The 25,731-nt window shown below is 42.8% G+C and overlaps 2 protein-coding genes across 7 annotated transcripts; one reads left to right on the plus strand and one right to left on the minus strand.

Moving 5' to 3' along the window:
• Positions 1–41: 41 nt before the first annotated feature.
• Positions 42–4,344, minus strand: Nopp140 (nucleolar and coiled-body phosphoprotein 1). Of its 4 annotated transcripts, none has more exons than XM_003697264.4 (5): positions 4,166–4,339; positions 2,085–3,863; positions 1,928–2,014; positions 1,296–1,705; positions 42–1,206 (listed from the first exon to the last, which is right to left on the minus strand). In XM_003697264.4, exons 1-4 carry the CDS (start codon positions 4,265–4,267, stop codon positions 1,319–1,321), a joined length of 2,355 nt encoding a protein of 784 aa, XP_003697312.1. In that variant the 5' UTR covers positions 4,268–4,339; the 3' UTR covers positions 42–1,206; positions 1,296–1,318. The 4 variants fall into 4 exon arrangements, with proteins under 4 accessions (XP_003697312.1, XP_086772408.1, XP_012347003.1 ...); XM_086916282.1 differs by having other exon boundaries at positions 1,973–2,014; positions 4,166–4,312; XM_012491549.3 differs by lacking the exon at positions 1,928–2,014 and having other exon boundaries at positions 4,166–4,344.
• Positions 4,343–8,777, plus strand: mad2 (mitotic arrest deficient 2). Of its 3 annotated transcripts, none has more exons than XM_086916285.1 (3): positions 4,343–4,863; positions 4,992–5,354; positions 8,458–8,777. In XM_086916285.1, exons 1-3 carry the CDS (start codon positions 4,791–4,793, stop codon positions 8,541–8,543), a joined length of 522 nt encoding a protein of 173 aa, XP_086772411.1. In that variant the 5' UTR covers positions 4,343–4,790; the 3' UTR covers positions 8,544–8,777. The 3 variants fall into 3 exon arrangements, with proteins under 3 accessions (XP_086772411.1, XP_003697314.1, XP_086772410.1); XM_003697266.4 differs by lacking the exon at positions 8,458–8,777 and adding an exon at positions 5,455–5,888; XM_086916284.1 differs by lacking the exon at positions 8,458–8,777 and adding an exon at positions 5,542–5,888.
• The last annotated feature ends 16,954 nt before the right edge of the window (positions 8,778–25,731 follow it).

The following is a 25,731-nucleotide window of genomic DNA, read 5'->3' on the forward strand; positions in this document are numbered from 1 at the left end:
TCTTTTTCTTTTATATTTCATCAAAAAGTTTCTATCTAATGTTTGCATCTTCATCGGAATTATTATTTTTTATATAAAAAGATTATAATCATTTATGAATTATAAGAAATATTAACATAATATTTACGGAGATATCAAGATTAAAATAATAATATAACAATGATGAATTGTTTTTATAATTATTTCGTGATAATGTATGACAAGGTATACGTGTTTTTAAACGAACAATGATAAGAATTCAACAAATACCCAAAATTGTGTTGATACTGTTTTTTTTATTTAATCTGATTGCCAATTAGATCGAATTGTTTGCGTATAAATTAATTATAAAATTTCTTTGAATATTAACTGTTACACATATAAACATTAGTTTGCAAATTGTATTTTATAATTTGAATTTTTGACCAGAATTCATTGTGATTGTGAACAATTTGACATTATCGTAAGTTCTTATTATTAATTATAAAAAAGCAATGTCAAAACACATTTCTATTGAAAACTGAACACCGTTAAGAATGTATCTTCAGAAAATTTTCTCCCCCGATACACTTGACGATAAGTAAAGCTAGGATTCTTTTAAGCAACATCTTTTACAAGTTTTAATTGGTAAATTATTAAATGATATCTATCAAATTTCCTATAAATTCTAGGAAGGATAATTTATGAAATATGTTACATATTGCAATAGACAACATTAATTCATTAATTTTTAATTCAAAAGTCAGTATCGAAGTATCTTTCATAAATTATACTCCTCATATTAAAATAAGTGGTAGAGATTTTCGTCAAATATATTTAATTTGCAGTCTTATAGATACTAATTATTAAAAAAGAACTACGTGAAAATAACTTATGTAATAATAAAATGAATAAAATTTATATTCTATGATTGTAACATAGCGTTAATGTGTGCTCTCAAAGATATTAACAAAGTGTCTTATTAAGGAAAACTTAAAACAGTCCTAATATTCTTCTATCTGTTCACTTAACTAAATATACGAGTTACTACTGTTAAAACATTTCATTTATATTTTACAATATAATGTTTATTCAATCGTCAAACTTAATAGAATTGACGCTAGTATCTATTTGACCGCCGCGGTAGCTACCACGTTTTTTCTTCGTCTTTTCATGACGAAATGACTTTCCTCTCGTGTATTTGAGGTCTTGATTCGCTTTTTCTCCCCAAGAACCACGAGCACCTTTCTGTTGAAAAAAAGAAAAAAATTATATTTTTATTTATTATAATAACATTTACTTCGATACTTGATTAGTCTGAGCTAACTACCCCTCACCTTTATATATATCTTTATCATCATCAATCGTCAAACGTTATTTTTTTATTTTGTACCGGTGTACTATCGAATGATCTTTTTCTGTCAAAATTGCCTTTACCCCCTCTAAATCCACCGCGACCACCTCTTTCATTATTACCCCATGATTTTCTAAATCCGTCGGACTTGCCTCCTTCGTTATCATTCCCCCTATCATTCCCACCCCATGATCTTCTGTTATCGAAACCACCTTTAAAATTTCCTCGACCACCTTTAAAACCACCTCTACCTCCCCTATCACCGCGCCCACCCCTGTCCTTATCACCGCCACGACCTCCCTTAAATCCACCACGACCGAAACCGCCTCTGCCTCCACCAAATCCACCCCTTCCACCATGTTTCTTAAAACCACCCTCTTCCTGATTGTCCTCCTAAAACAAAAGAGAAACTCAGGTCAATCGCCGTTTTCTATACATATTCATAAACATTTTTTCAATTATTTTTATCTCTTTCTTTTTAAAATTTCTATGAAAAAAAAAAAAGAAAAAATAGGAAAATTAAAAAAGGAGTTGGTGAATGCACGGAAACATGGTCTCAAGCTTTATATAAAACGGCGAGTGATCTGTGCTTTTCAGATGTTTCCAAGCATTTACCTTTGCCTCAAAAGAATTGTTAGCCAATTTGGGATCCAATTCTACCTCATCATCCTTTACACGACGAAATGGAGTATTTTTTGGTTGCTAAACATACAATTTCATAAATAAAAAAAAATTTTTTTTTAAACAAATATATTAAATATGATATAATTACCTTATCATTATTAAAACTATTGTTTGCCTTTACAAAATTACTATAATTATTTTTCTGAGCTTTTGCTGGAGGTTTTCCTGCATCCTCATCATCTTTCTCTTGTTCTATTTCTTTATGTTTCCTTTTCTCAGCTTTAGGTGTTTTTTGTGATTTTTCTCCTGTATCTTGTTTAATTTCTGTTGTTTTTGATTTCGAAATAATAGGCATTGTTTTTGGTTTTTCTTCTTCTGATGAATCTGAATCGGAATCTTCACTGGATGATTCCTTTTTAGTATCAGTTTTTGTAACTGTTTTTGTAGGTACTGGTGTTTTGACTGGTTTTTCATCTTCAGATTCAGATGAATCTTCAGAACTAGACTCATCTTTCTTTCCTACTGATTTTGTAATTGATTTTTCATTTTCATCAGAATCGTCAGAATCTTCACTAGAAGATTCTGTTTTCTTAACTACGGTATTAGCTGATGTTACTTTGGCAGAAACAGGTTTTTTGGTTGATGGTTCTTCTTCTTCACTGCTATCTTCACTAGAAGAAGATTCTTCATTCTTAACAGGCACTTTTTTTGGTGTTACCGGTGCTACTGAAGCAGCAACTTTTTTGGCTGGTGGTTCTTCTTCACTGCTATCTTCACTAGAAGACTCTTCCTTCTTAACTGGAACATTTTTTGTGATGAATGAAAATGGTGCTACTGGTTGGACCTTTTTAACTTGTGGTTCTTCTTCACTACTATCTTCACTAGAAGACTCTTCTTTTTTAGATGGAATCTTTTTAGTGGCAACTGATGTTGGTTGAAGAATGTTAGTTTTTTTAGCTTCCTCTTCACTACTTTCTTCACTAGATGATGATTCTTCTTTAGTCACTGTTACTGTTGATTTAGTAGTTAAACCTTTATTTTGTTTTCCAACTTTTACTGCTTCTTTCTTTTGCTGAACATTTTTTTCTTGTTTTTTCTTTTCTTGATTAGATTTAGAAATAGTACCTGATGTCTTTACTACAGTTGTTTCCTCTGATGAATCATCAGTATCATCACTTGACGATTCCTGTGGTTTAGTAATATTGGCAGATTTTATAATTGGTTTAGCTTTGATTGGTAACTGTGGTTTAGCATTTTCTTCTTCTGACGAATCATCAGAATCATCACTGGAAGATTCTTCTTTTTTTGCTGTGTTTGTTTTTGTTGATGGAATAGGCGTTGTTGCTTTCTTTAATACTGGCTTAACTGGACTTTCATCTTCACTTTCACTACTATCTTCAGTTGAAGATTCCTTTTTATCGGTTCCAACCTTTGCCTTAGATGTTACAATTGTATTTGTTTTTGCGGTTATGTTTGTTTTAGATTCTTCTTCACTTTCTGAATCAGAATCATCTGAAGATTTTTGCTCTTTAGATACTTTAGGTGTTGATATTGCTTTAGGTTGTGTTTTTGGTGTCTCTTCTTCCTCTTCTGAAGAACTTTCATCTGAACTTTCTTTTTTCTTTACAGGTGATGCTTTAGATGTTTTAACAGCAGTTTTAGCTTTTGTAACTACTTTAAGTGCTTTTTCACTTTCGCTGGAGGTATCTTCTGAAGAAGACTCATTTTTTTTATTATTTATTACAGCATTAACTGTAGTTTTACCATTTATTTGAGAAATTTTTTTTGGTGTTTCTTCCTCACTTTCTGAACTTGTATCTGAACTGCTGTCTTTAGCTTGTGCTTTTACATTTAATTTTTTCTGAGATGTTTTTTGATAATGTTGGTATACATCTAGAATTGTTGGTGCACCTTTTGGCAATGTGGGCTAAAAAGAAAATAAATGATCGTGAATGAAGGTCGTATTACTTTTACAATTAAATTAATTATTATCCATGATATTTCGCATAAGGAACATATGTTTAAAAGTATTAAATAGCATTTATCTAGAAGATAAAGAGAATATATAGACAATTTTATTTTAATATAAATTTGAAATATAAAATAACGAATATAACTGCCCACGTGGTACGGCTAAATGGCGGTACTTCTGGTACCGCATGGATATTAACATCTTGAAAATCGATCAACTACTGTATATATATATATAAAAGTTTCTTATAACCTTACCGCTTTCGTTTTCTTTTGAAAAACCTTTGCCAGTGACGCGTCTTTTTTCAATAAATAATCGTATACAAGAGCAGAGACACTCAGTTCTTCAGTGGATGCCATGATGGACGCGTGAAAAGAGCTTGAAAGTTAACCGCAATTGGATGCACGATAATCACACACGTTCTCCATTCTTATATGTATGGCGCTACAATCGAACGCGAATTACGTTGATCGAAGATGGCGTTATTCCTGTATGGTAACATGTTAGTTGTGGAACACATATGATATGACGTAATTCTCGATTGGTGATAAGTTTAATTTAATTTTGGTACATTAATTAAAATAGTTAAATATTTATAATTTATTTACAATTATCTATATTTCGAAAGTGAATTGAATTGATTTCCTTTAATTATGTTACATTTTTTCTGTAATCGATATTGTTTTTAAAATTGTGCGTCAAATCATGGTTTATTTTATGAACGTTCCTCTATTTTGTGATTGGTGAAATATCGGTCAGTAGGTAGTGCATTGGATATTTTCAAATGATAAACCGCCTTTCTCGTAATCTGTAAAACTGTTACATTTTGAACAGAAATTTAGGTTATTTCATTGTATTTTGTGTTAGATCTTTCTAAAAATTATGACAGAAACTCAGCAAAAAACAAAGTGTATTACGTTGAAAGGTTCAGCAGAGTTGGTTAAAGAATATCTTCGTAAGTTGATCGTATTTTTTATATCGTATATTCTTTTAAAATATTTTTGTCGAACACTACCTAGAATTTTATTGAATGCATCATTATTATACTATATTATATTTTTTATATATGTTTTTTTGTTGCAGTTTATGGAGTAAACAGCATTTTATACCAAAGAGGTATTTATCCGCCAGAAACGTTTGAACATGCTGAACATTTTGGTTTGTTCGTTTTGATGTCGACGGATGAAAAGATCAAAGGATTTTTAAATACTGTTCTTGGTCAGATTCAAGAATGGCTTATTCAACGAAAAGTACAAAAGATAACACTTGTTATAACAAATGTAAATACCAAAGAAGTTTTAGAGAAATGGGATTTCAAAGTAGATTACGAAGGTCAGACTTCTAATGGTAGTAATGACAATACGAACAATAGTTTTCCGGAAGTGGGTACAAAGGATGTAAAAACTATACAAAAGGAGATTCGTGAAGTCATACGTCAGATCACAGGTAATTTATCGCATTCAATTCAAATTTAAGATTTTTTATTAAAACGTTTCTACATTAATAAAATATTACAATCCGTCTTGTTGGTTCTTTCGTATTTCAGGTACTGTAAGTTTTCTTCCATTATTAGATTGTTTATGCTCATTTGATATTTTGACTTATACCGTACCTGACTGTGGTATTCCTAAAGAATGGGATGAAACACAACCAGTATTTATCGCGAACAGTCAAGAAGTACAGTTAAGATCATTTTCAACTTCTCTCCACAAAATGGATACCATAGTTAGCTATAAGAATGTTTAGGTATTATATATTTTTTCTTGATAATTGATATGTATATATGAAGCATATGTTCATTTTATCTTTTTAGCTATAACTAATATTAAGACTGTTATTTAAATTTCTTATTTTATACAAATAATTATAACTTATAAGCAATCATGTCCTTTTTAAGAATTTGAATATTTGTTCGAACATGCATATGTATCAATATTATCTACGAAGAGTTTTTTTATACGAATATATATTTTGACATAATTGTGATAATTTTATAAGCACGTTCACTTGGATTTGTAGGATTTTCCAATTCTCCTCAGAGAATCCTAATTTCCTAGTCATATACTTTTATGATTATATTATTTATATTTATTCATTTAATAATTTACTTACGTGATTAGGGAAAGAAAAGTATTGACAAGAATCTTGGCAGATTTTATTAAAACATAATTGACTATTACACTTAACACAGGAATTATATTATTTTACTTGGCAAAGCATGAAAGATACGACTAGAATAAAATATTTTTCGTGTTTGACGTTCGTCATATACCAAATCGCAAGTAACATCGTTAGCATTACATAAATATTTTTAAGTGTACGAATGCTCCAAATTTATCGAATTCATTCTGTTTTTTTTTTCTTTTTTTCTTTTTTTTTCTTTTTTTTTTTTTAATATCGTAATTTATCATTAAATAATGTTACACGAATATCGGAACAAAATCTCGAAATGGATAAATGCGGAATGAAAATACCTTAGGAGCACGTACACGTTGACTAGGCATATCTCGTTAGGTATAATTGCGGCGGATTTGAATCATTTTGTCTTTAAATGAAATTCAATATAAATCTCGTGTCTTAAGTAAATTTTTTCTTCTCGGGTTTTTTTTTTTTAATTTTATTTCGCGATGTCAAATAATTGGTATTTGGTCATAACATTCTCGGTACCTATTGTAACCGATCTCTTCGATCGAAATCGAAGATCATGTTAGGAAACATCAACAGCGGCTTATGCTTCGTTAATATCTGCAGCGTTCGTTTTTCCCTTACAACAATTTTGCTATTAACTCGTTAGTATTTCGTGCTGCTAGAATTAGCCATACGATCCATAGTGCACTTCGCTCGCTATTAGACAATAGCGGAACGTAATCGTTTCCTGTCACGAGTCGACGAACGAAACGAATCGTTTGATCGGCCCCCATTTTCAAAAAACTAACATTACTTAACTTTCGAGAACAAGGCAAGCTTGCGTTCGCGCGCTTCACACTTATGATCACGTCCGATCATTTTGAGGGCGGACGGCACGTTCGTAATAATCTTTAACGCGCAAGCTCTTACTCTCTTAAATCTCGCCTAGACTAGATTTGCTTCGGTTTCTCTGGTTAGTTTTAACACATTGCAAAAGCTGCTGGAAATACGTTGAAATTTTATAAATTTCATTACTCTAATCCGGCTGATCCGCTGTGACTGTAAAAATCTGAACAATGATCAAAAATTCTTTTATCATCTTCTAAATCGTAATTTGCCCTTTCTATAATTTATAACGCTCGTCTCGTAAATACTAGAAGATACTGGGAAACTGACAGGTCCGTTTCGTGACGAAAAAGTAGGCACAGCACCGCGGATCAGAACGAGTTTCATGTTTCTATGTAACATTACGCGATAATTTCTCTTGAGTATCGTAAAAACGCGTCTCCTAGAAAAAACATTGAAAAATAAATAACGTGAAACAATATACAATATTTTACAGTAGCGCTTAATGTTATCTGAGTGAGAGGGTTGATTCCCGCGGATCGTTAAGCCGATTTTCCTTCGACTTCGTATAAAAGGGAAAAATCAAACTTTCCGGAAATAGATTGGTCGCATTTTCCATAGTTCGATGATGCGATCCTGGCACAGGATGATCTCGTTACGGGGCTGACGTTAATGATCGACGATCCTCTATAGATAATTAACTATGAACGTGATTGGTACAATCGTTCGCACGCGATCACCGTTCCGCGGCCCTGTTTCATTCGCTCGACAAAATCGACGCGTTCACTTCTCAGCCCTCAGTGAATATTGCGCGACGCTATGCACATCTCGCCTTCTTTTTTATACACCTCTACTTAAGTTATTTATTTTCTTGGACTAATCGCTATATTTCAATTTACGATCGTTTTATGCGTAAAATATCATAAAATACATTTTTCTTTTGTGTTCGCTATGATTAGACCCGTCGTTCCGTTCCAATGTCGATTACGCCGAGTAACTTTAATATTACGTTACGTTTATTCTCTTTTATTTTTTTTTTTTTCCTCTCTATTTTAGTATAACGATCGATCGAAAAGAAATTAGGATTTTTCAATCATAGTATACACCATACATCGTGGTTAAAATATTCGAAATAAGGAATAATTAGTTTGGGGATGGCATTAGAGAACGGAACGGCGCGCCATCGATGACTTACGATGACTTTCATATAAATCGTTCGATAGGTACGAGCGACGAAATGAATTTGTAACGAAAAAGCACGGCGGCACTAGTAAGCTTGCACGGACATCATACGCTGCCACGATTTTCTTCTCTTCGCAAAGTTTTTTTTTTTTTTCTTTTTTTTTCTTTTTTGATATATTGCTAGAAATGGCAAAAGTAGTTTCCTCTTCTCTCGCGGAAGAACGCTGGAACACTGTTCGCTCGTTCGTTCGACAACTATTTATACGTAATCCTTTAATAGTTCTAAAAAATGTAAAAATTAAGCGTGCGTGTGTTCCCCGATCGATAGAGACGCGAAAGATAATTTAAGTCCGAGTTTTCGGCCAATTTTAACATAAATGTTTTTTTATTGCAGAAACAGTCTGGAGAAACGTTTTACAGCCCCGTTTTGGCCCCCTTCTTCTACTTCTTGCTCTTCTTCTTCTTCTTCTTAACGAGTAACTCGGCCATCGTTGTCGTCCCGTTCGCCTTTATTATCAACGCGCGAGGGTGTTCTCCACCCTCGTTGCCCATTCCCGAGGCCAATCGAGGCCGATATTACGATTCGACGACGGTGCACCGAAAATGCAATTACTCGCCTCGATGTCGAGGCCGTAACAATTCTTAAGGCGATGCTTGCCGCGAACGCTCCGTTAATTAAACTGCCGCCTGATTTCTTCAGCCTTGGCCCGGTAATAACGCAACCACCACCCTCGTCGCGGAGAGACCGAAAGTGGAGCCGCAAACGACTCCCTCCCACCAATTTCCCACCCACGATTTTTCCTTAAAAAACCCCGTCTACGTATATATAGAACAGAACGTATGGATCTGGAGTTCGACGTCTCGATCGATCGGCGCCGCACTTGGACGCGCGCATACACACACACACACACACACGCTGCTCGAAGGGAATAGAAGGAATACTTTGTACAAGGGCGTCCTGGACGCGTCTGAACGTACGCGATTTTCGACGAACTGTCGCTCGAAAATCGAGGAGCGTCTTTTTCACGATTGATTTGGAACACGTTGGTCGTTCCTCGAGGCAGTTGTTCCCGCCGTTAAACAATTAATCGCCTCGCGACGAGCTTCATTATCGATTTAATCTTGCAGAGATGTTGGAAGAAAATTTCTAGACAGATTTCTGTACGTTGAACAAACAAATCCGACGAGGAGTTAAAGTTTTTCGAAATTTCTTGAACTTAACCGCGTCAATTACGCCCCTGCCTCGAAGACTGTTAGTCGCCTCGTGGAAAGACTCGTTGATCCCGGAAATCCGTGGGATCGGCCGTGTCCTGCCCTTCTCCCTGCAATCCCGTAAAACGAAATCGTCGCGTCCACGTGGTGTTCTAACGATGCTCGCACGTGCTCGCGGATAAGGTTTACGACGCCTTCCCTGCTCTCCTCCTCCCCTCCCCAATTCTCTCTCTCACTCTCCACCTTTTTACCTCGCGGTATATAAATCTCCCCACCGACGACGACGAGAAAAGGAAAGGAAAATTATGGATTCGCTTTCAAGAAAGATGCTTCTGACGCGTAAAAACGTCGGAAGACGACGCCCCCTCCCCCTCCCCTCTTCGATGGGAATGGAAACGGACGCGAGAGGAAAAATCGATACTTTTGCGATTTCCGCGTTGCGAATTTCAAGTTTTAATTTTCGATACGCGTAAATGATTGACGAGCGGGATGGGGGATCCCGGGAGAGAAAATTAAACTTGTTGGAACAGACCGCGCGAGCACTGCCTGAAAAAACATATCTCCGTAAATGCAGTTTACACTCATGGGACTTAAATTTGATTTGGCCACGATAGTTTTGTCGGTGGCGCTAGTTCGCGCGGCCAACGTTTATCACGTTTCTCGCGTTTTCGGGATTGCGAAAGAGAGGGGTTGGAGGAGGAAAAGAGACGGCCAGAGATTTCTATCTCATCGTTGTTGTTTTTTTTTTTTTTTTTTTCCCCCGAACGTCGAATCCAACTGCGATTCCTTTTTTTCTTTTCTTTTTTTTCCACCCGTGAACAAATGATGTTTCCATTCCATGGTCACTCTCTTCCGAGATCCCTCCTTTCGTTCTTCGCGTTTGCTCTCGTACGATGTCGAGCCACTCGACGATGTTCTGAAACGAGAAAAAAGAAGTTTCGATCGATTAAAAGGTCGGAGGGGGAGGGATGAGAGGGCGAGGAGTCGCGAGACGAGAGAAGTTGGCGATATTCTCCGGTTTCGATTTGAAGAGAGGTTTTCCACCGAGAGAGTAAACCGAAGGTTAGAAAGAAATTAAGCTGTGTTAGCGGTTTTAACCTTTTCGCTATTATCGGTGACTATAAAGTCGCTTTGAACAAGATGCCACTGAAATACCACGGGCGACTATAGCTGCTCTGCATAAGAAGGCACTGAGATATTATGCGACTATGCTATTGAGATACTCTATGGACAACTACAATCGCTCTGCACAAGATGTCACTGAGGTGCTCTACGGGTGATTATAGTCGCTCTGCACAAAAAGCCATTGAGATATTATGGGTAATTATAATCGCTCTGCACAAGATGCCATTGAGATATTATGGGCAACTACAATCGCTCTGCACAAGATGTCACTGAGATACTCTACGGGCAACTACAATCGCTCTGCACAAGATGTCACTGAGGTATTCTACGGGCATATTACGACTATAAATTGCTCTGCATAAAATAGCGCATATAGCACATATGACGAGCGATTGGAGTTATTTGCGCATCGAGTATCTTTTTCTCGAAACGCAGAGAAAGATTTTGTTTTTTTCAATAAATACCGCCAAAGCAATTTGGATTACTTTAGTGAGGAGTAAACGCTGGCGATCTTTTTCGAGCACCGTGCACATTTTTGGCGCGGCGGAGAAAGGGTTAAGGTGATCTTGCCACGTCTGCGGGTCAATCAAATATTCAACGGTTAAAACGAAACTACGTGAATCAACGGATTCATTCATCCTCCCGCAAACCCTCCGAACGAAACGGAAGTCATCCTCTTGTTCTTGCATTCGAAATTTTCTTCTCTTCTCGCGACACGATTGTTATTCTCTCACCTTTCCCCTTTGTGCTTATGAAAGAACGGTCCTTCTCCCTTCGTCCACCCTATTTCGTATCCCTCTCCCCGCGTAGATTCATCTTTATCTCGACACTGTTCATCTCTCGTGGATGTTCGATATAACAACCCTCTCTCTCTCTCTCTCTCTCTCTCTCTCTCTCTATTTCTCCTCGACAAACAAGCAGCTTAAAGTACCTAATGGAATCGATCCAACGAAAGTCTAATTCTCCTCTCTGTTAAACCGATTACCATCGAGAGGCTTCGATCGGTTACAAGGAAGAAGATAGAGAGAGAGAGAGAGAGAAAAGAAGGATTCTTACCCCGTTCGGTACGATCAAGAGGAGGATATCGACGCTGGCGGTCGCTCGAGAGGACGTAGCTTCGTTCAAGTGTCGGAAGGACTTCCGGGACGGTCAACCGGAAAAGTACGCTCCCCGCGGTGAATTCGAGCAGGCTAGTCGACGGTGTCGAGGCGGTATCGACGACGATCCAGGATGCGGGATGCGCGTGGATGACGTTGGTCGGCGAATCGCTTCATCTTCTGGGGCTCTCCTGCGGCAGGAATTGGGCGTAGAAATTATTGGTGTTACCCGCGAGAAGCGGGCCGATGGTGATTCTGATTCCATCTCGCCCGCCTCTACTTTCCGGCCTAATTAGTCCGCCTCTATTAAGTTTATCTAGGGGCATCAAGGGTCGCTAACTTGCTCGGGGAACTAACGTCTAACGATGGAAAGTTGGGAGGAAGATAACTCTGGACTCTAAGTAAGCGAATGATTAAGCCGGAACAACCGGTATGGCTGGATCCCGAGCTTCCGTTCAATCTTTAGAGTTGAGTAACAATTACTACTTCCAAGGTTTCCAAGGATTCTCTACAATGCATATCGTAAAGACTTTGACCGTCGCTTGGATCCTTTTCCAATTCTCCCTTTCCCCCAAGATATATATATATATATACACGTGTGTATAAGTGAAGTGAAACGAGAGATAGAGTTTAATGGATACATAGGCGGACTAATAGGGATAGATATGGCTAGATTTCGATCGAGTGTATACATATTCGGTTATTACGTGGGGGAGGATTCGCGTTAACAGTGGTCCACGTTACAAGCGGAATCGGTAATAGATACGACCGGCAAATTTGTTTTTGCCTGCCTGGGGAGGGCCGATAATGGTCTTTGTTTCTAATTACCATGGACCATTAGATTTATCTACGCGCGTTAAAGTCGGCCACGTTTTCGTTCTTGCCGCCGGTTTCCAACGAAACCATTTCAACGGTTTACCCGTTGTGTTCCCGCGCAATTATCGGGAGGGGTCCGCGTTCGCGTATTAATACGCGATTACACCCGGGCGGCGATTAAAAAATAATTGCCGCTCGCGTTCGCCAACGTGCTCGCGGCCACCAAATGAAAATGGGAAATTTAATTTTTATCTCGCGTTCGCTACGAAGGACGCTCGTTACAATTTGTTCCCGTAATTGATTTCGATCGTCACACAGAATGGCCGAGGCGTGAAACGTGCCTTTATCCACCATTAACAAATTTCCCCGGCAAAGTCTCTCTCTTTCTATCCCCCCCCCCCTCCCCCTCTCTCCGCGCCGACCAATTTTAATTGTCGCCGATCTCTTTGCCCGTTATTTAAACGTTATTTATTCTTCCCTTATTCTCTTGAGCGAAAGTTCCGCGATTAACGAGTCTCTCCGCGAGAAACATCTTGCTCTGCAAGATGATACGCGCGCTTATCTCGCGATTCGAAAGTATGTTGCCTCTACGCTCGAGGGGGGAGGGAGAATCGCTTTTGAAACGGTTGGCCGCGTCGAATAGTTTGCAAGTCCATTATGGAGGACGCCAAGTCCTTGCACACGTAATGTCCTCTCTCTCCACGTAAATCTCGATCACGAACTTTCGATATTTTGCGTATCCGGCGCATTGGTTTACTAGAAAAGCTTCGTTCGCGAAGCCATCCCCGCGATTATCCTTATCATCTCGTTCATCCCGTGCATTTTCGATTCTCTTTTATCTTACAAGCGAAATACAATTTCCGGGCTAAGTGAGTTCCGCTACGATTTTAACGGATTAAATTATTCTGATTGAATAAATGCGCAAAGTAAACCTTTTCGAGCTCATTTTTAAACATGGAGAAAATTTAACAGCGATTTCTTTGGACGGACGATCGTTGCAAATCTCTCTCTCTCTCTCTCTCTTTCTCGTTCTCCCTATTTTTCTTTATTTCCTTTCATTTCCTCTCTCCCTCCCTTTTTTCGCGAAGCGTTCGAGCTCGCCGCGTTTCGAGAGCTCGCGTTCTTTTTTTTCTTCTTCTTTTTTTTTTTTTTTTTTCTTTTTTTTCGTACCAGCTTTTTCCCTCGATGTAAAGGTTGCCGCGAGTTAGCAAAGAGCTCTGGCGGAGATATCGCGGAGCTCATATCCCTGGGCACTCTTTTCGCTGCGTTTCTCCTCCCCTCTCCCCCTTTTTCGCAGGCGTTTCCTTCTCGCAAAACGACCATTCCTCTGCGCGCGCTCTCTCTCTCTCTCTCTCTCTCTCTCTCTCTCTCTCTCTCTCTCCCTTTCTCTCTTTCTATTACTCGCGCTATCTAAGGACTCGAGGGAAACTTGGCTGCATATTACATTGGCTCCCGCGTTTATTAATCCACGAATTACTTTTTCGAAGTTGCAGAAACGAATAATCGATGATATGGAGGAGAGGGGAAAGAAAAAAAAAAAAAAAAAAAAAAAATAATCGGATCGAAACGTTGGAGGATCGGTATAATCCCGCTTTAACCCGTTCTCGTGGTACACAGCGGAATTAGCGATCGATTAGCGTGGATTGAAAAAAAAAAAAAAAAAAAAAGAAAAAAAATACAATACGATATCTATATTTCGTGCGCGCCCTTTTGATATAGTAATTAATTTTTGGGACTGGAAAGGGAGGGGGATCCGAGAGAGATTGTGCAAAATTGGAAATTGCACCCTTTTCCAACCATCGAAATTTCATCATTTCCGCGCGCCAAGTTGAATATTTGACGTGGTAGAGCCGAATTTATTAATAATTTTACTTAAATTATTATCGATCGTCGAATTCAATTCATATTTCGCCCCTCTTTTAATTCGTCGAGTATGCACTCGGTTTGGTTCTCTTTTGCGCGTGTCGAGAGGCAGTTTTTAGCAAAATAAAATAAAATCGATTTCCCTAGACGATATATCACACGTGTTCGTATTAGCTTTCGTGTTATTATATATATCGTTAAATATAAAAAAAATATCCGTGATATCCACCGGTGGATCCAATTCCAAAAGATGTATTTCGGTATTAATTCTCCCTATAATTATAACGATATCGACGCGTTTTTCAAAAAGTGAAGCGGAGGCTGAACCGAACGAAGAAAGAAACTAAAAAAAAAAAAAAGAAAAACGCGAGGAAACGGATACGAAATGCAGATATATAATTCAAGATTTCTCAGCGAAATGAAAGGAGGCGTGAACAATGGGCGAGTAAATCCGGAACGTGTATAAACATCGTAAACGTGACATCCTTTAGAACCCAAGTACCGATAGTCTTGCATAATTTCTCTAAATACCAGTGAACAACCGAGGACGCGGCGTTACGAACTTACCTCTGTGAATCGACGGCGTGGCCAGATGCTCGTTCCAGTCTCGAAACGAGGCAACGACGAACTGGGGAAGGAGGAGGAGGGGGAGGAGGGGGATTGGAAAGACGAAGGAAACGAAGCGGGAAGGTGGGAAACGTCGGAACGGCGAGGCGAGACGAAGAAGAAGAGGAAGAGGAAGAGGAAGAAGAAGAAGAAGAAGAAGAAGAAGAAGAAGAAGAAGAAGAAGAAGAAGAAGGTGGCGGAAGCTCGAGGAGACGTTTGGTCGGGTCTTGGTCGGGGAATGGAGACGTCGCGCGGAAACGTGGAGAGCCCGAGGAGAATGGAGAAGACGAGGACGCGTATGTAGGAACCTGAATGGATATCGGGATGGGGTGTGGGTGAGGCTACAACAAAACAAAACACGATGAATGTCCCGATGTGCAAGCTGCAAGCACAACAATGTCAGGAAGATCGATGGTTAGTCTTTGTCGAAGTGGCGATCACCCGCGAATTACCTGGATAGATGGATTCGATAACGCCCCCGTCCCCGATAAATTTGCCACGGCGACGTTTAATATTCCGAATACCGGTTCTTCCGCCACCGGAAGCGCCCCCGCGCGTTTCGCCGCTCTATCCAGATGATTCGATGGTATTATTATTGGACGAGAGATTAGTAGAGTTATGAAAGATCGGCGAAACGACTGTACACCGGCCAATAATTGTTTTCTTCCTTATACGGTTAGCGAAGATCGTTAAGCGTTAGCATACAAGTGAGACTGTTAATCGTTAATTTACCTTGACAGTGCCGCTAGATGCGCTAGAAGCGGGCGAGCGTCACGTCCTCGGCGAACGAAGAGAATTTATCCATATCTTGAGTTAGCGAGCGGGAAAGAAACACGATTCTCCATTAATTTCTCTCGTGTAAATGGTTAACGGGCGAGACTTCGCCGATTCGTCGTTCCTTCGATTCAGAATCATGCCCGACCGTCGGGAAGGGGAAATTATCGATCGTACGAAATTCAATTTATTTAAAATAAGGATTGTGAATCGAACGAAGGAATTGGAGAAGCCGGTATATAACGTGTGTGTGTGTGTGTGTGTGCGCGTGTGTGTGCGCGTGTGTATATGTGTGCGTGTGCGCGCGAGGGATTCGTGTGGGGAATTCGAGTGCATTTTTGAAAGCGGGAGTGGTCCGGCCTCGTACTACACCGGCGGTCGTCTTACGGGCTCTTCACAGGGCTTTCGGTCGACCCCTCGAGATGAGCGAGCACGAGAGGAGCTAGCACACGGGGTCGAGAAACGGTCATAGTTCTATTTCCGTCTCTCGTGAATCATTCTCGCTTCACCTATCTCTCTTAATGCCGCTTATAACGCCGCTCCGATGAAAGTCCGCCGCTGATTCCTGATAAACCTTTCTCGAGCATGATTTCCGAGGAGGCGAGGCCGCTTTCGAGGAGAAGCCGCGTTTTTCGCGAGGAGAGGAAAAACGCGTGGCCTTTCTTTTCCTTCCTTCTTTCTTTCTTTCTTTTTTTTCTCGACGCGTGGAAGAAGCGCGATATTTCGAGAGATTTTCGATCCCGTATTCGGGAAGCGACACCCTCTGCCCCCTGTCCCTCCCCCTGGTCAGTAGTCGTAACGACGGGAATTTGACCAACGAGAATTGCTGGTAAACGCCCCATTGCCAGACTCATAAAGCAATAAATTTCTTCACGGTAAAGTTGCTACAACTCTCGGGAATCGCTTTAACGACGCGTACCGATGTCAAAGTCCGCGTTAAAACTTAACAGCGTCGAGCTTCGGTCCGATCGACAAAGTGCACAACGGCCCCACGTTGCATCCAACGTCGATCCAACGTGTGGATCTCTCTTCTTCCTCTCCTCCCCCCCCCTCCCCCTCCCTCGGTAAACGCCGCTACTCGGCGAAAAGTAATTTCAATCCCGCAAATCCCGATGCAACAATCAATTAGCCGCGTGCTCGTTGAAAATCAAGCGGTACCAGGCAGGCGCGCAGCGCCGGGTATTCGAGCGCGCGGCTCAGGCCACGATTTCGATTAACGCAAAAATTACACGGGTCTCGGTTACGCGGTGAATCGCGCGGCTGGCTCGGAATCCCCCACCCCTCCCCCCTCCCAACCCGTCCCAAGATCGAGATCTCTTTGGGTTCGTAGGGACTGTCTGTCGTTCTGCGATCGGAACGGGTGTGTATCGGATCGGATCGGTATCCGTGTGGCATCCGTGGCGCATAACGGAACGATGGCAGCCTCGCCACGGCTAATGCGTATCAGACTACATTTCACGGTTGATCGAGGCCCAGCCTGGCGCCATAGACAATTTCCCAAAGGGTTCCAGACCGGTATAATGGGGTGGCCAAGGCATATACCGTAACTCTATCGCGTTACCGTTGACCCGAGTAACCGGCAAGCCTGCTACCGCTACCACCACCACGAGGTTCTCCCGGGGTGAATTCGTCAATGGCTCGATCAAGGCCGGCTGCAAGGATCAATTTTCAAATTGTATTTCGCGGCACGTACGCGCCCCCTCCTCCCTTTTCGCCCTCCTTCGATCCCCCTCTTTTTCTTTCGCTTCTTCCTCTCGATACGAGCGCCACGTCTCGATACTCTCCTCTCCAGAGACGGATATCGAGTCTCGTCGTGGATGGAACGAACGAGTGCATAGGACGCGACGGGTAGACGACGCGGTCGGACGTCCAGCCGCGTCTGGACGAGGTCGCCGAATGTTCTGTGCAGTCGTTACAGTTTAATGGGTCGGGCAACGTCGTAACACGAGATGGCTCGTTCGCCCTTGTAAACATTCGCGTATCACGCGCTGAACTGCGACGGCCGAGAAAATCGTGGGGCCGCGTATCTATGAATTCTCCCGTAAGCCACAACCTCCTTATACCAACCCATTCCCCCCCGGGGGACATATGTCCTTATACCGGCTCCGTGAGCTTTAATGAAAGCCATAAAGCGCTCTCCGGATCGTGGTTGCGGCGCTATACCCGGTTACTATATACCGGGATGGAATGTGTGGTTCGTGGCTACGAGCACCGAAGGTCGTACCATCGACCCTCGCTCAGAGGGTCGCCGATTAACAATCCGAGGCGACGAGCCGGTGACCGTGAATCGTCCTCACCCTCGCTCTTCCCTCGCTTCTTCGTTACAGTTGGTAGTACAGCTTCGCGGCCCGCTAAGCTCGCATCCTCTCGATTAACGGGAATGGTATCGTCCCCCCCCCCCTCCCTCTCGATCGAAGGTATCCGCGGGTTACCTGGCCGAGGTCGCGCGAGGTCGAGGGCGCGTTTAGTCGAATCTCGTTGGCCGGCGAGCGCATTGCGGGTGACAGTTTTTCGAATTTCAAAAGCCGCTGGCACGACGGGGGTAAATCGAAAACGAGCCGTGAAAACTGGAAAAATGTCGCGTTTAAATCTTTCGATTTACGGCGAGTCGTTCAACGTTTTTTTTTTTTTTTTTTCCCCCTTTCTTTTTTCCTTTTTATTTTATTTTATTTTTTTTTTATTCTATCTTTTTCTTTCTTTTTTTCGATTCGATGAATACGACGCGCTCGCAGGATGGAATTTTCGTAACGAATTTTTTTGAACGGGAAGGATCGATCGAGGACGAAAACGAAGAATGGAAATCGGGTTGGATAAGAATTCTCGTCGCGTTTTTTTCCCAACGGCAAGCTGAAAACGTCGCGATGAATGAAATTCCTCCCCTCTCTCTCTCTCTCTGTCTCTCAATCGGGCACGAGAATACTTTTACGGGCAATCGAGCACCGTCCTCGAACACGCGTATTAATTTCGATTTAATCGTTACGTTTGATCACAGCCGGTAATGCGCGCCACGTCCCGCTTCGCCGCAATCACCATTGTTCCATCGTTCACGCTGTCGATACATATCCCCCTCTTCATACATTTTAATTTACTGACCTTTCATCGTACGCGCACTTTAATTCGTTTCTTTTGTTTCGCGTCCGGATCCATCATCCTTCCCCCACCCTTTTATATCTGCGCGTGCATTGTTGTTAACCGCCCCCTTCGACGGTTTTGTGCTAAGTGAAGTGCACCGGGAACAATTTATTCGAATTCCCGCTACCGCAACGCGATACGTCTCTGTACCTGCACCTCTGTATTTACGTTCGCCATTACGACATTGGGTCGTTGGGATTTTTCACGGCGCGCATTAATGCCCGACTCATTAAGGCCGTGCGAATCGTTTAACGTTTAATCCGTGGAGTTGTTTAGCTGTTCGTGAGAACGGTTTCGTGTTTCGACTCGGCGAGTCGCCGTTAATTCTTTCGTTCTAATTCGAATTACGTCTCTCTCTCTCTCTTTCTCTCTTCGCTTAAATTGCGACCATTTCTGGGATCGAACGCGAGGGGAACAATTATATACCGCTCGACGATCAATATAAAATATATTCTTCTTCGGCTGAACATCGAATAGATATCGAGAGGGACGAAGAAAAATCGCGGATGAAAACAATTCGTTGCGCCATATTCGTCTCCTCGCCGGGATCGAACGTTGGAAGAATCGAATCGAATCGAGGCGGTTCACGGCTTGGAAATATCGAGACCGGGATGGAACGAATCACTCTGGAGAGATACATCTTTATTCCGACGTCGATAAATCGCCGAGTCAACGATAAACGCTTGCTTCGATTCCTCGCGTTGGAGGGAATTATCGTCGAAAGGAATAATCCTCTCTCTCTCTCTCTCTCTCGGTCTCTAACTTCCCCTCCCTTCCTCCGTTATGGAGGACGCGTTTGATATTTATCAACGGGTAAATAGGAGGAGCGTTGTCCCGGAAGGACACGGGACAGAAATCGCATGTCCATCGCGATGTGAAGCCGGGCGAATGATCCGAATGCTCGCATAACCGGCCCGCCGGATTTTCACGCGGAGGACGTCGCTCGTAAAAGCCCCGGCGCCGTTTCTCTCGCATAATCCACGCTTCTCCCACCCGCGCTTTACGACACCTCTGCGCCTGTGTGAATGACACATAACGCGAACCAAGATTTACATCCCATTTGCCCCGCGATTGTCCGGGGGTTAACGCTACTTCCTACTCGTATTTCGGATTTTCTCCCGACCACCCCTTTTGTTTTCCCGTCCCGAGAATTATTTCGTTTCGGGGCTGGTCGCGCTCCCCTCCTCTCGCGGCTGCGCTCGCAATTACCGGCCGCTTCCCTCCGGCGACCTCGCGTTTTTCGCAACTGCACGTCGCGCGGCGATATTTTTTTTCCTACTTGTTGCTCCTTTTTTCGTTCTGCCCGCGTAATTGCGCTTTAACGGTCTTTTGTCGGTATTTTCCCCTCTTTTCCTATTTTTCTTCCTCTTTTTTTCTCTCTCTTCCTTTCTCGTCGCCTCCCTCGCGCTGGTTTCGCGCGAGTTCTTCGTTCTTCTTCCTTTCCGCGAGAACTCTCTCTCTCTCTTTCCTGTCTTGTCGATATTTGCCGGTGGAAGGGGGCAGAGGGGGAGTGGTGGTACCCTTTCCACGATCGCCCCTCCCGAACGACACGGGATGCGAAACGTGGCAAGATTTGCATCCGAACTGGTGCTGGCCGGATCGCTTTACGCCGCGGTGACCATCTCTATCACGTTCCAACGGACCCTCTCCTCGTTCGATTATGCGAACGTCCGTGTGTCGTCACGGCCGACGTGCATCGCGCGGCATAATTTCACGGATCGCACGCGATGCCTTGGCGCTGCGGCGCGAAAATACACAACCTGTCATTCCCATTCCCTCTCTCTCTCTCTCTCTCTCTTCCCTTTCCTTTCTCTTCCGCGCGGGGCAAACATCGAATCGCGCGCTATTTTTCACCACGTCGACCAACAACAACATCGAGAGGAATAGTCAAGGGATCTCGTATCGATCAGTTTCGACGCGTAGAAATAATCGTTGGAAACGTGGACGGAAGCCTTCCCCGAAATCCAATCGGAAACGCGCTTTTTCAATTTAATCCCTCCGACTTGTATCCTCATGCGTTAATAAACGCGCGTGTAACGACCGGCAGGCATCGGACATCCCTCCTTTCCAATCACGGTTTCAAAACCGGCCGAGTTCTCAAATTTTCATTCCATATATTTCCCGCGCTTGTGTTTACCGATCCTCGAACAACTCGTACGCGTTATTTGCCCACCATCCTCCTCGTTTGTTCAACGCTGTTTCAACGGCTATCGCTTTAATCGATTACAAAACCACCACCGCCACCGGTTTATATCGATCGAGAATCTCTCTTCTTTCGCCTCCTCGTTCGCGCCAAATTATTCATATCGCGCGTTACGATCCTCCGCTCGACGCCGGATCAGAGTCATCGAACCGTTCTCCTTCGGTTGGACAACCTTCCCGCTATTAATAGGGTCCTCCTCCCAATAACACGCGCGACAGATTGGAATTAAGAATCGTTCACGGCCCCTTCAAGGTTTTTCTATCTTTAAAACAATCGTTTTATCCTCTCTCTCTCTCTTTCTCTTTGTCTCGTTCTTTCCCTCATCCGCGAGGATCGTTTTTTTGCGACCGAATCGCACCTGTTTCTCGCACGAGGACACTACTACACCGACCGTTGTTATTTCTCCCTTCTGAAAAATCGATCCGATCTTGAAAAATAGCTGAAATCGAAATGTCAACCCGCGAAACGTTCCTCGGGATAATCGCGCGTTTTCGTTCGCGGTCAGGGAATTATCGAGAAAAAACAGTGGACAGTATTTTTCGAATACCGATCGAACGGAGGAAAAATTCGAACGGAGATCGAAAGATGGTTGTTTCGAATACGGTGGGAAAAAAAATGGGAGGGACCGGCGTTTTCAATTATAAAAACATCGTTCCCGGAGGTTTGTTATTTGTTCAATTGTAAAAAAAAAAAAAAAAAAAAATATTTAATCGACCTTCCAGCGGATTTTCGAAATTTGTATTAAAAATCGACGTATTTCTTGTTTTCGTTGTTTCTCTCTCTCTCTCTCTCTCTCTCTCTCTCTCTCTCTCTCTCTCTCCAATTTTTTTCAAACGATCGCGCGGAACATTCGTTTCGAATCTATCGATCGTCACCTGGATGAATTATTTGTAACAGCGGCAAGTTGCATCAACTCGGGAAAAACGGGTTACGCGTAAGGAGATGATGCGAGATTCATGGTGGCCCGAAATTTCTATCGGTGAAATTTTTTTTTTCTTCAAATTCCACTGTACACACTCGTTCTCTTACGGCCTCGTAAAAGCAAATATAACTCGATACGACTTTTCCGGAGAATTTCCACGGAGAATTTTTATAGCGGCGGGTCTCGCTCGTCCTAAAAGCGCGACCGGATAGTTTCGATTCACCGGAAAACCCGATACCGTTGCGAACTACTTTTCCAAGCGCCGCTTTTAACTCATTCTCACTTCCTTTTTTCCCCTCTCTCTCTCTCTCTCTCTCTCTCTCTCTCTCTCTCTCTCTCTATCCCGCGTATATCGATCGGACGGTGGACGACGGTGCCCGAGCTTCGATTGTCCAACAGATTTTTTCCACCACGTTACTCCACAGGATCACGTGTCACCCGATACAGTACGTCGCCCGACAAACGAATCGAAGATCTTGAACAGAGGGGATAGTTGGTGTTTCGAGTTTTTAGGTTAAACCCTGGTGGACGGAGCGAGAGAAAGAGAGGGGGAGGGAGGGGAAAAAGACAAGTTTCACCCTTATTTTTCGCTGATCCTCCCTCTCGAACGTTTACTATCAAAGCATCGTTAGTCTAGTGGTCTCTTGGCAAGCACGGGGGAGTAACGCTGTTGGTTCTCACGCGCCCCATACGTCTACCGTGTTAATGCAAATACAGCCGGCACTACGAATAACAAGGTGCAATGTTACAGTTGGGGAACAAACTTCGTGGGCGAGGCTCGAGTTTTGAAACGGTTTGCAACGCGGATTCCTCCGACGCGGAATTAACTCTTGGTAATCGTCGTTACGTGTAATAGCGGTGCGTAATCCAGCGAGTTGTAACAACTGTTCTTTTTCCCGGCAATTCGTCGGATTTTCGATCCGCGACAGAATCACGCCCGGACCTTAATTTGACAGGGGACGAGGGTGTGGAGAGCGGCGCGGGCGTGACAGATTGTAGAAGCGTGTCGCATCGGTTAATACAACGGGACTAATGAGTGGGACGCATCGAGACTCGGGGATGTGTATCTCTCCGCCGCCTCTCGTTTCGGAGATATACCACCGTTCCAATAATTCACCTCTAATTAAGGCGTTAATGAAGAGCCTCGGGGAGAGAGAGAGAGAGAGGTTCGATCGCTCTCCTCTTTCGATCTCTCTCCCCCAACCCTTGGCGATTTTACTCTCTCGACGAGCGTCCCGAGAGAGGGAAGGATGGCCGATCGAGAATTGATCCTACGAACGATGCGGGGCTGTGTGCGCGTCCGGCCATTGTGCGCCAAAGGATTGCCCGTTAATTGAATCATAGGGAGCTTTGTTTTCCCACCACCAAATTTCCAGGGACGAGTGAATCGTAATCGCGACACAATTTAATCCCCCTTCGACCTTGGATCTCGCGGATATTCGTATTACTACGCGGGCAATTTTACACAAGATGTGGTGCACAAATTTTTTTTCTTTAATCCTTTCTCCAGATTTCGTATCGATGATTTCGAGGATGGATCCGAGGGCGGATCCGAATTCACACAGCGAAGCCATCGTCCCCTTTATACGTGGATCCGTTCGCGGAATACATGACAACGGGCCCCCCCCCCCTGCCGCGCGCATTGAAAATTCTCTGTGATTCGGCGCAATTGATTAGCAGGCCAGTATTTATGCAGGCCACCTAGTCGTTACCGTTCGTGATTTCAGTTTGCATTACCGACAGGCTAATGTACGCGCAAACGCGACGCGAATCTGTTTGGATTAGTCGCTCGTGACCATCGACGATGTCGAACAATCTTCGATTCTCGTTCCATCCGTCCGCTCTTGCTGGTCGCGTCCCGAGGAATTAAGCGGAATTACCGTCGGTTCCTCGACAGGAGGAGGCATCTCCATTCGGAGTGGAATGTAATTTTCACGCGATTCCTCTTGTTATCTCTTCCTTTTTCATTTCTTTTCTCTTTCGTTTTCTATTAATCCGTGAGAGTCGAAGAATTGGAGGTTCAGAAAGCGACGAAAAATTGTTTCGAGCGTATTCCGGGAAAGAGAGATAAGATAAAAATATTTGGAAGAATATTTGGAATCCAATTTAAAGAGAAGTTGCCTGTATCGCGAGGAGAATCTTCCCGTTGTTTCTCCAATAAAGCCGAACCCGCTTCTCTTTTGCCGAGTTGGAGCAGCTTCTCACGATCTTTCCATTGGTTGCTTGCTATTGTACCATCCTCGATTCAATCCGCGATTTTCTTCCCTTTTCCACGTAGTCGCTCGTATCTATCTGACCGACCCTTGTTCCACAGGGAAGGATTTTTCAACCGTGATTTCTTCAACGCGACAAATCGATACCGCTTATCTCGACAATTTCATGGTCGAGGCTACGCGTTGGATCAATTTTTACTTGGTTCCCTCTCATGCCGTTCTAGTGTTCTACTATCCCCAACCGGGGATAAGATCTTTTTTTTACAAATTGTTCGGGAAATCCTCTTTTATCGGTAGAGAGATCGGTAAACGTTTCGAGAGAACCACCATGGAGATGGTTTTCTTTCCCCTCTCTCTCTGATGAGCCCGCTTCTTTCTCTTACGTTTATCTTATAATCTTTTTCTTCTTTTTTTCCTTCTATTTATCCTTCCTCGATATAATAATTAGATTAGATTCCAATTAAACGCGCGAGTGGATCAAATGCAACGATGTCCGTGCCTCGAGATCGCGAGATCTCTGGACACGTTGGTCTCGAAATCACGTACGACTCGGCTCCTGATGGCATGGGATTCTCGTCAACACGAGAGCATATCCCTCGGGATGCGGACGTTGACGCATGAATTTTGCCTCTCGCGAATGAAATTAATCCCATCCGCGTTTTGTATCGTCACCCCTCCTTTCTATTCCTCCTATCGCGTTGCATCGATGGGATAATTAACGACCCGGCCTTTTCCTTCTATTTTTCCTCGAATAGCTCCTCTTGTTTCTCTCTTTCTCTCTCTCTTTTTATCTCTCGAGTTTACCGGTTCATTCATTATTTTTCCACCGCATCCACCGTGATGGATCCCTTCTCGATAATTAGCACCGCGATTAATCACCTCGTTGTCCAGCACGCCGCTATTCGAGAAAGTTGGTCGTCGCTAGGAATTTTTACCCCCTCTCCCCTCGATCGACGAGCAACGGCTGGCCGCCTGTTTCCCAAGTGGGAGAACAACACTTGTCGCGTTCTTGGTTGGTCTTCGTTGGCGAAAAAAAAAAAAAAAGAAAGAAAGAAAGAAGAAAAAAACAAAAGCATGGGCCAGAAAATCCGTGAGCGAGGATTTTCCTCGGTCGAGACCACCACAATCACCGGGGATCCCATAAGAAGCAATTTCTCTTCGGAGGTACATGCATAAGACAGGTTTTAATACAGCTCGGCCGGTAAGATATTCATACGGTTTTTATCCGGCTCGGGCCGAGCGTGGTTCTCGTTTCTCGACGAAAAATCGACATCGGACGGGGTGGGGCGTCGTCGAAGGAAACGAGAGAAAAATAAGGCTGGCCAGAAATAAAGTTCGGGCAAATAAAATCGCGCGCGCGCGAAAATAAATAGAAGGCGACCACGGCCGATTTAATTTGGAAAAAAGGAATTCGTTGGACGGGGAAGACTCATCGCATCTTTTCCATCTCTTGTATCCCAATACGAGAGAGGGGAGAGAGGGATCGTTCAATGAATTTCTCTCGAACGATTCTATTTTTTTTTCGTCTTTCGCGAACTTTTTTCGAACGAGTCGAAATTTAAATCGGCGATTAAAATCGTTCGAATCGGAACGCGATTATACACTGCTTAAAGCGTACGGAGCGTTGGACTCGTATTAAATTTAAAGCGGGACCACAGTTGCCGCCGCGAGGTGGTCTCGATTATAATTCACGAAGGGTAACCCC

Source organism: Apis florea, unplaced genomic scaffold (genome assembly GCF_048593485.1).
Source record: "Apis florea isolate Af1SG1 unplaced genomic scaffold, ASM4859348v1 contig_3802_pilon, whole genome shotgun sequence".
Classification (NCBI taxonomy): Eukaryota; Metazoa; Arthropoda; class Insecta; order Hymenoptera; family Apidae; genus Apis; species Apis florea.

Excerpts from the sequence above, each read along its gene's own strand:
- Nopp140 (XM_003697264.4), bottom strand. The coding sequence starts at position 4,267 with ATGGCATCCACTGAAGAACTGAGTGTCTCTGCTCTTGTATACGATTAT. Across the intron at positions 3,864-4,165 it reads TTCAAAAGAAAACGAAAGCG|CCCACATTGCCAAAAGGTGC; the intron begins GTAAGGTTATAA and ends TTTTCTTTTTAG. Across the intron at positions 2,015-2,084 it reads ATAGTTTTAATAATGATAAG|CAACCAAAAAATACTCCATT; the intron begins GTAATTATATCA and ends TTGTATGTTTAG.
- mad2 (XM_003697266.4), top strand. The coding sequence starts at position 4,791 with ATGACAGAAACTCAGCAAAAAACAAAGTGTATTACGTTGAAAGGTTCA. Across the intron at positions 4,864-4,991 it reads GTTGGTTAAAGAATATCTTC|TTTATGGAGTAAACAGCATT; the intron begins GTAAGTTGATCG and ends TTTTTGTTGCAG. Across the intron at positions 5,355-5,454 it reads AGTCATACGTCAGATCACAG|GTACTGTAAGTTTTCTTCCA; the intron begins GTAATTTATCGC and ends TTCGTATTTCAG.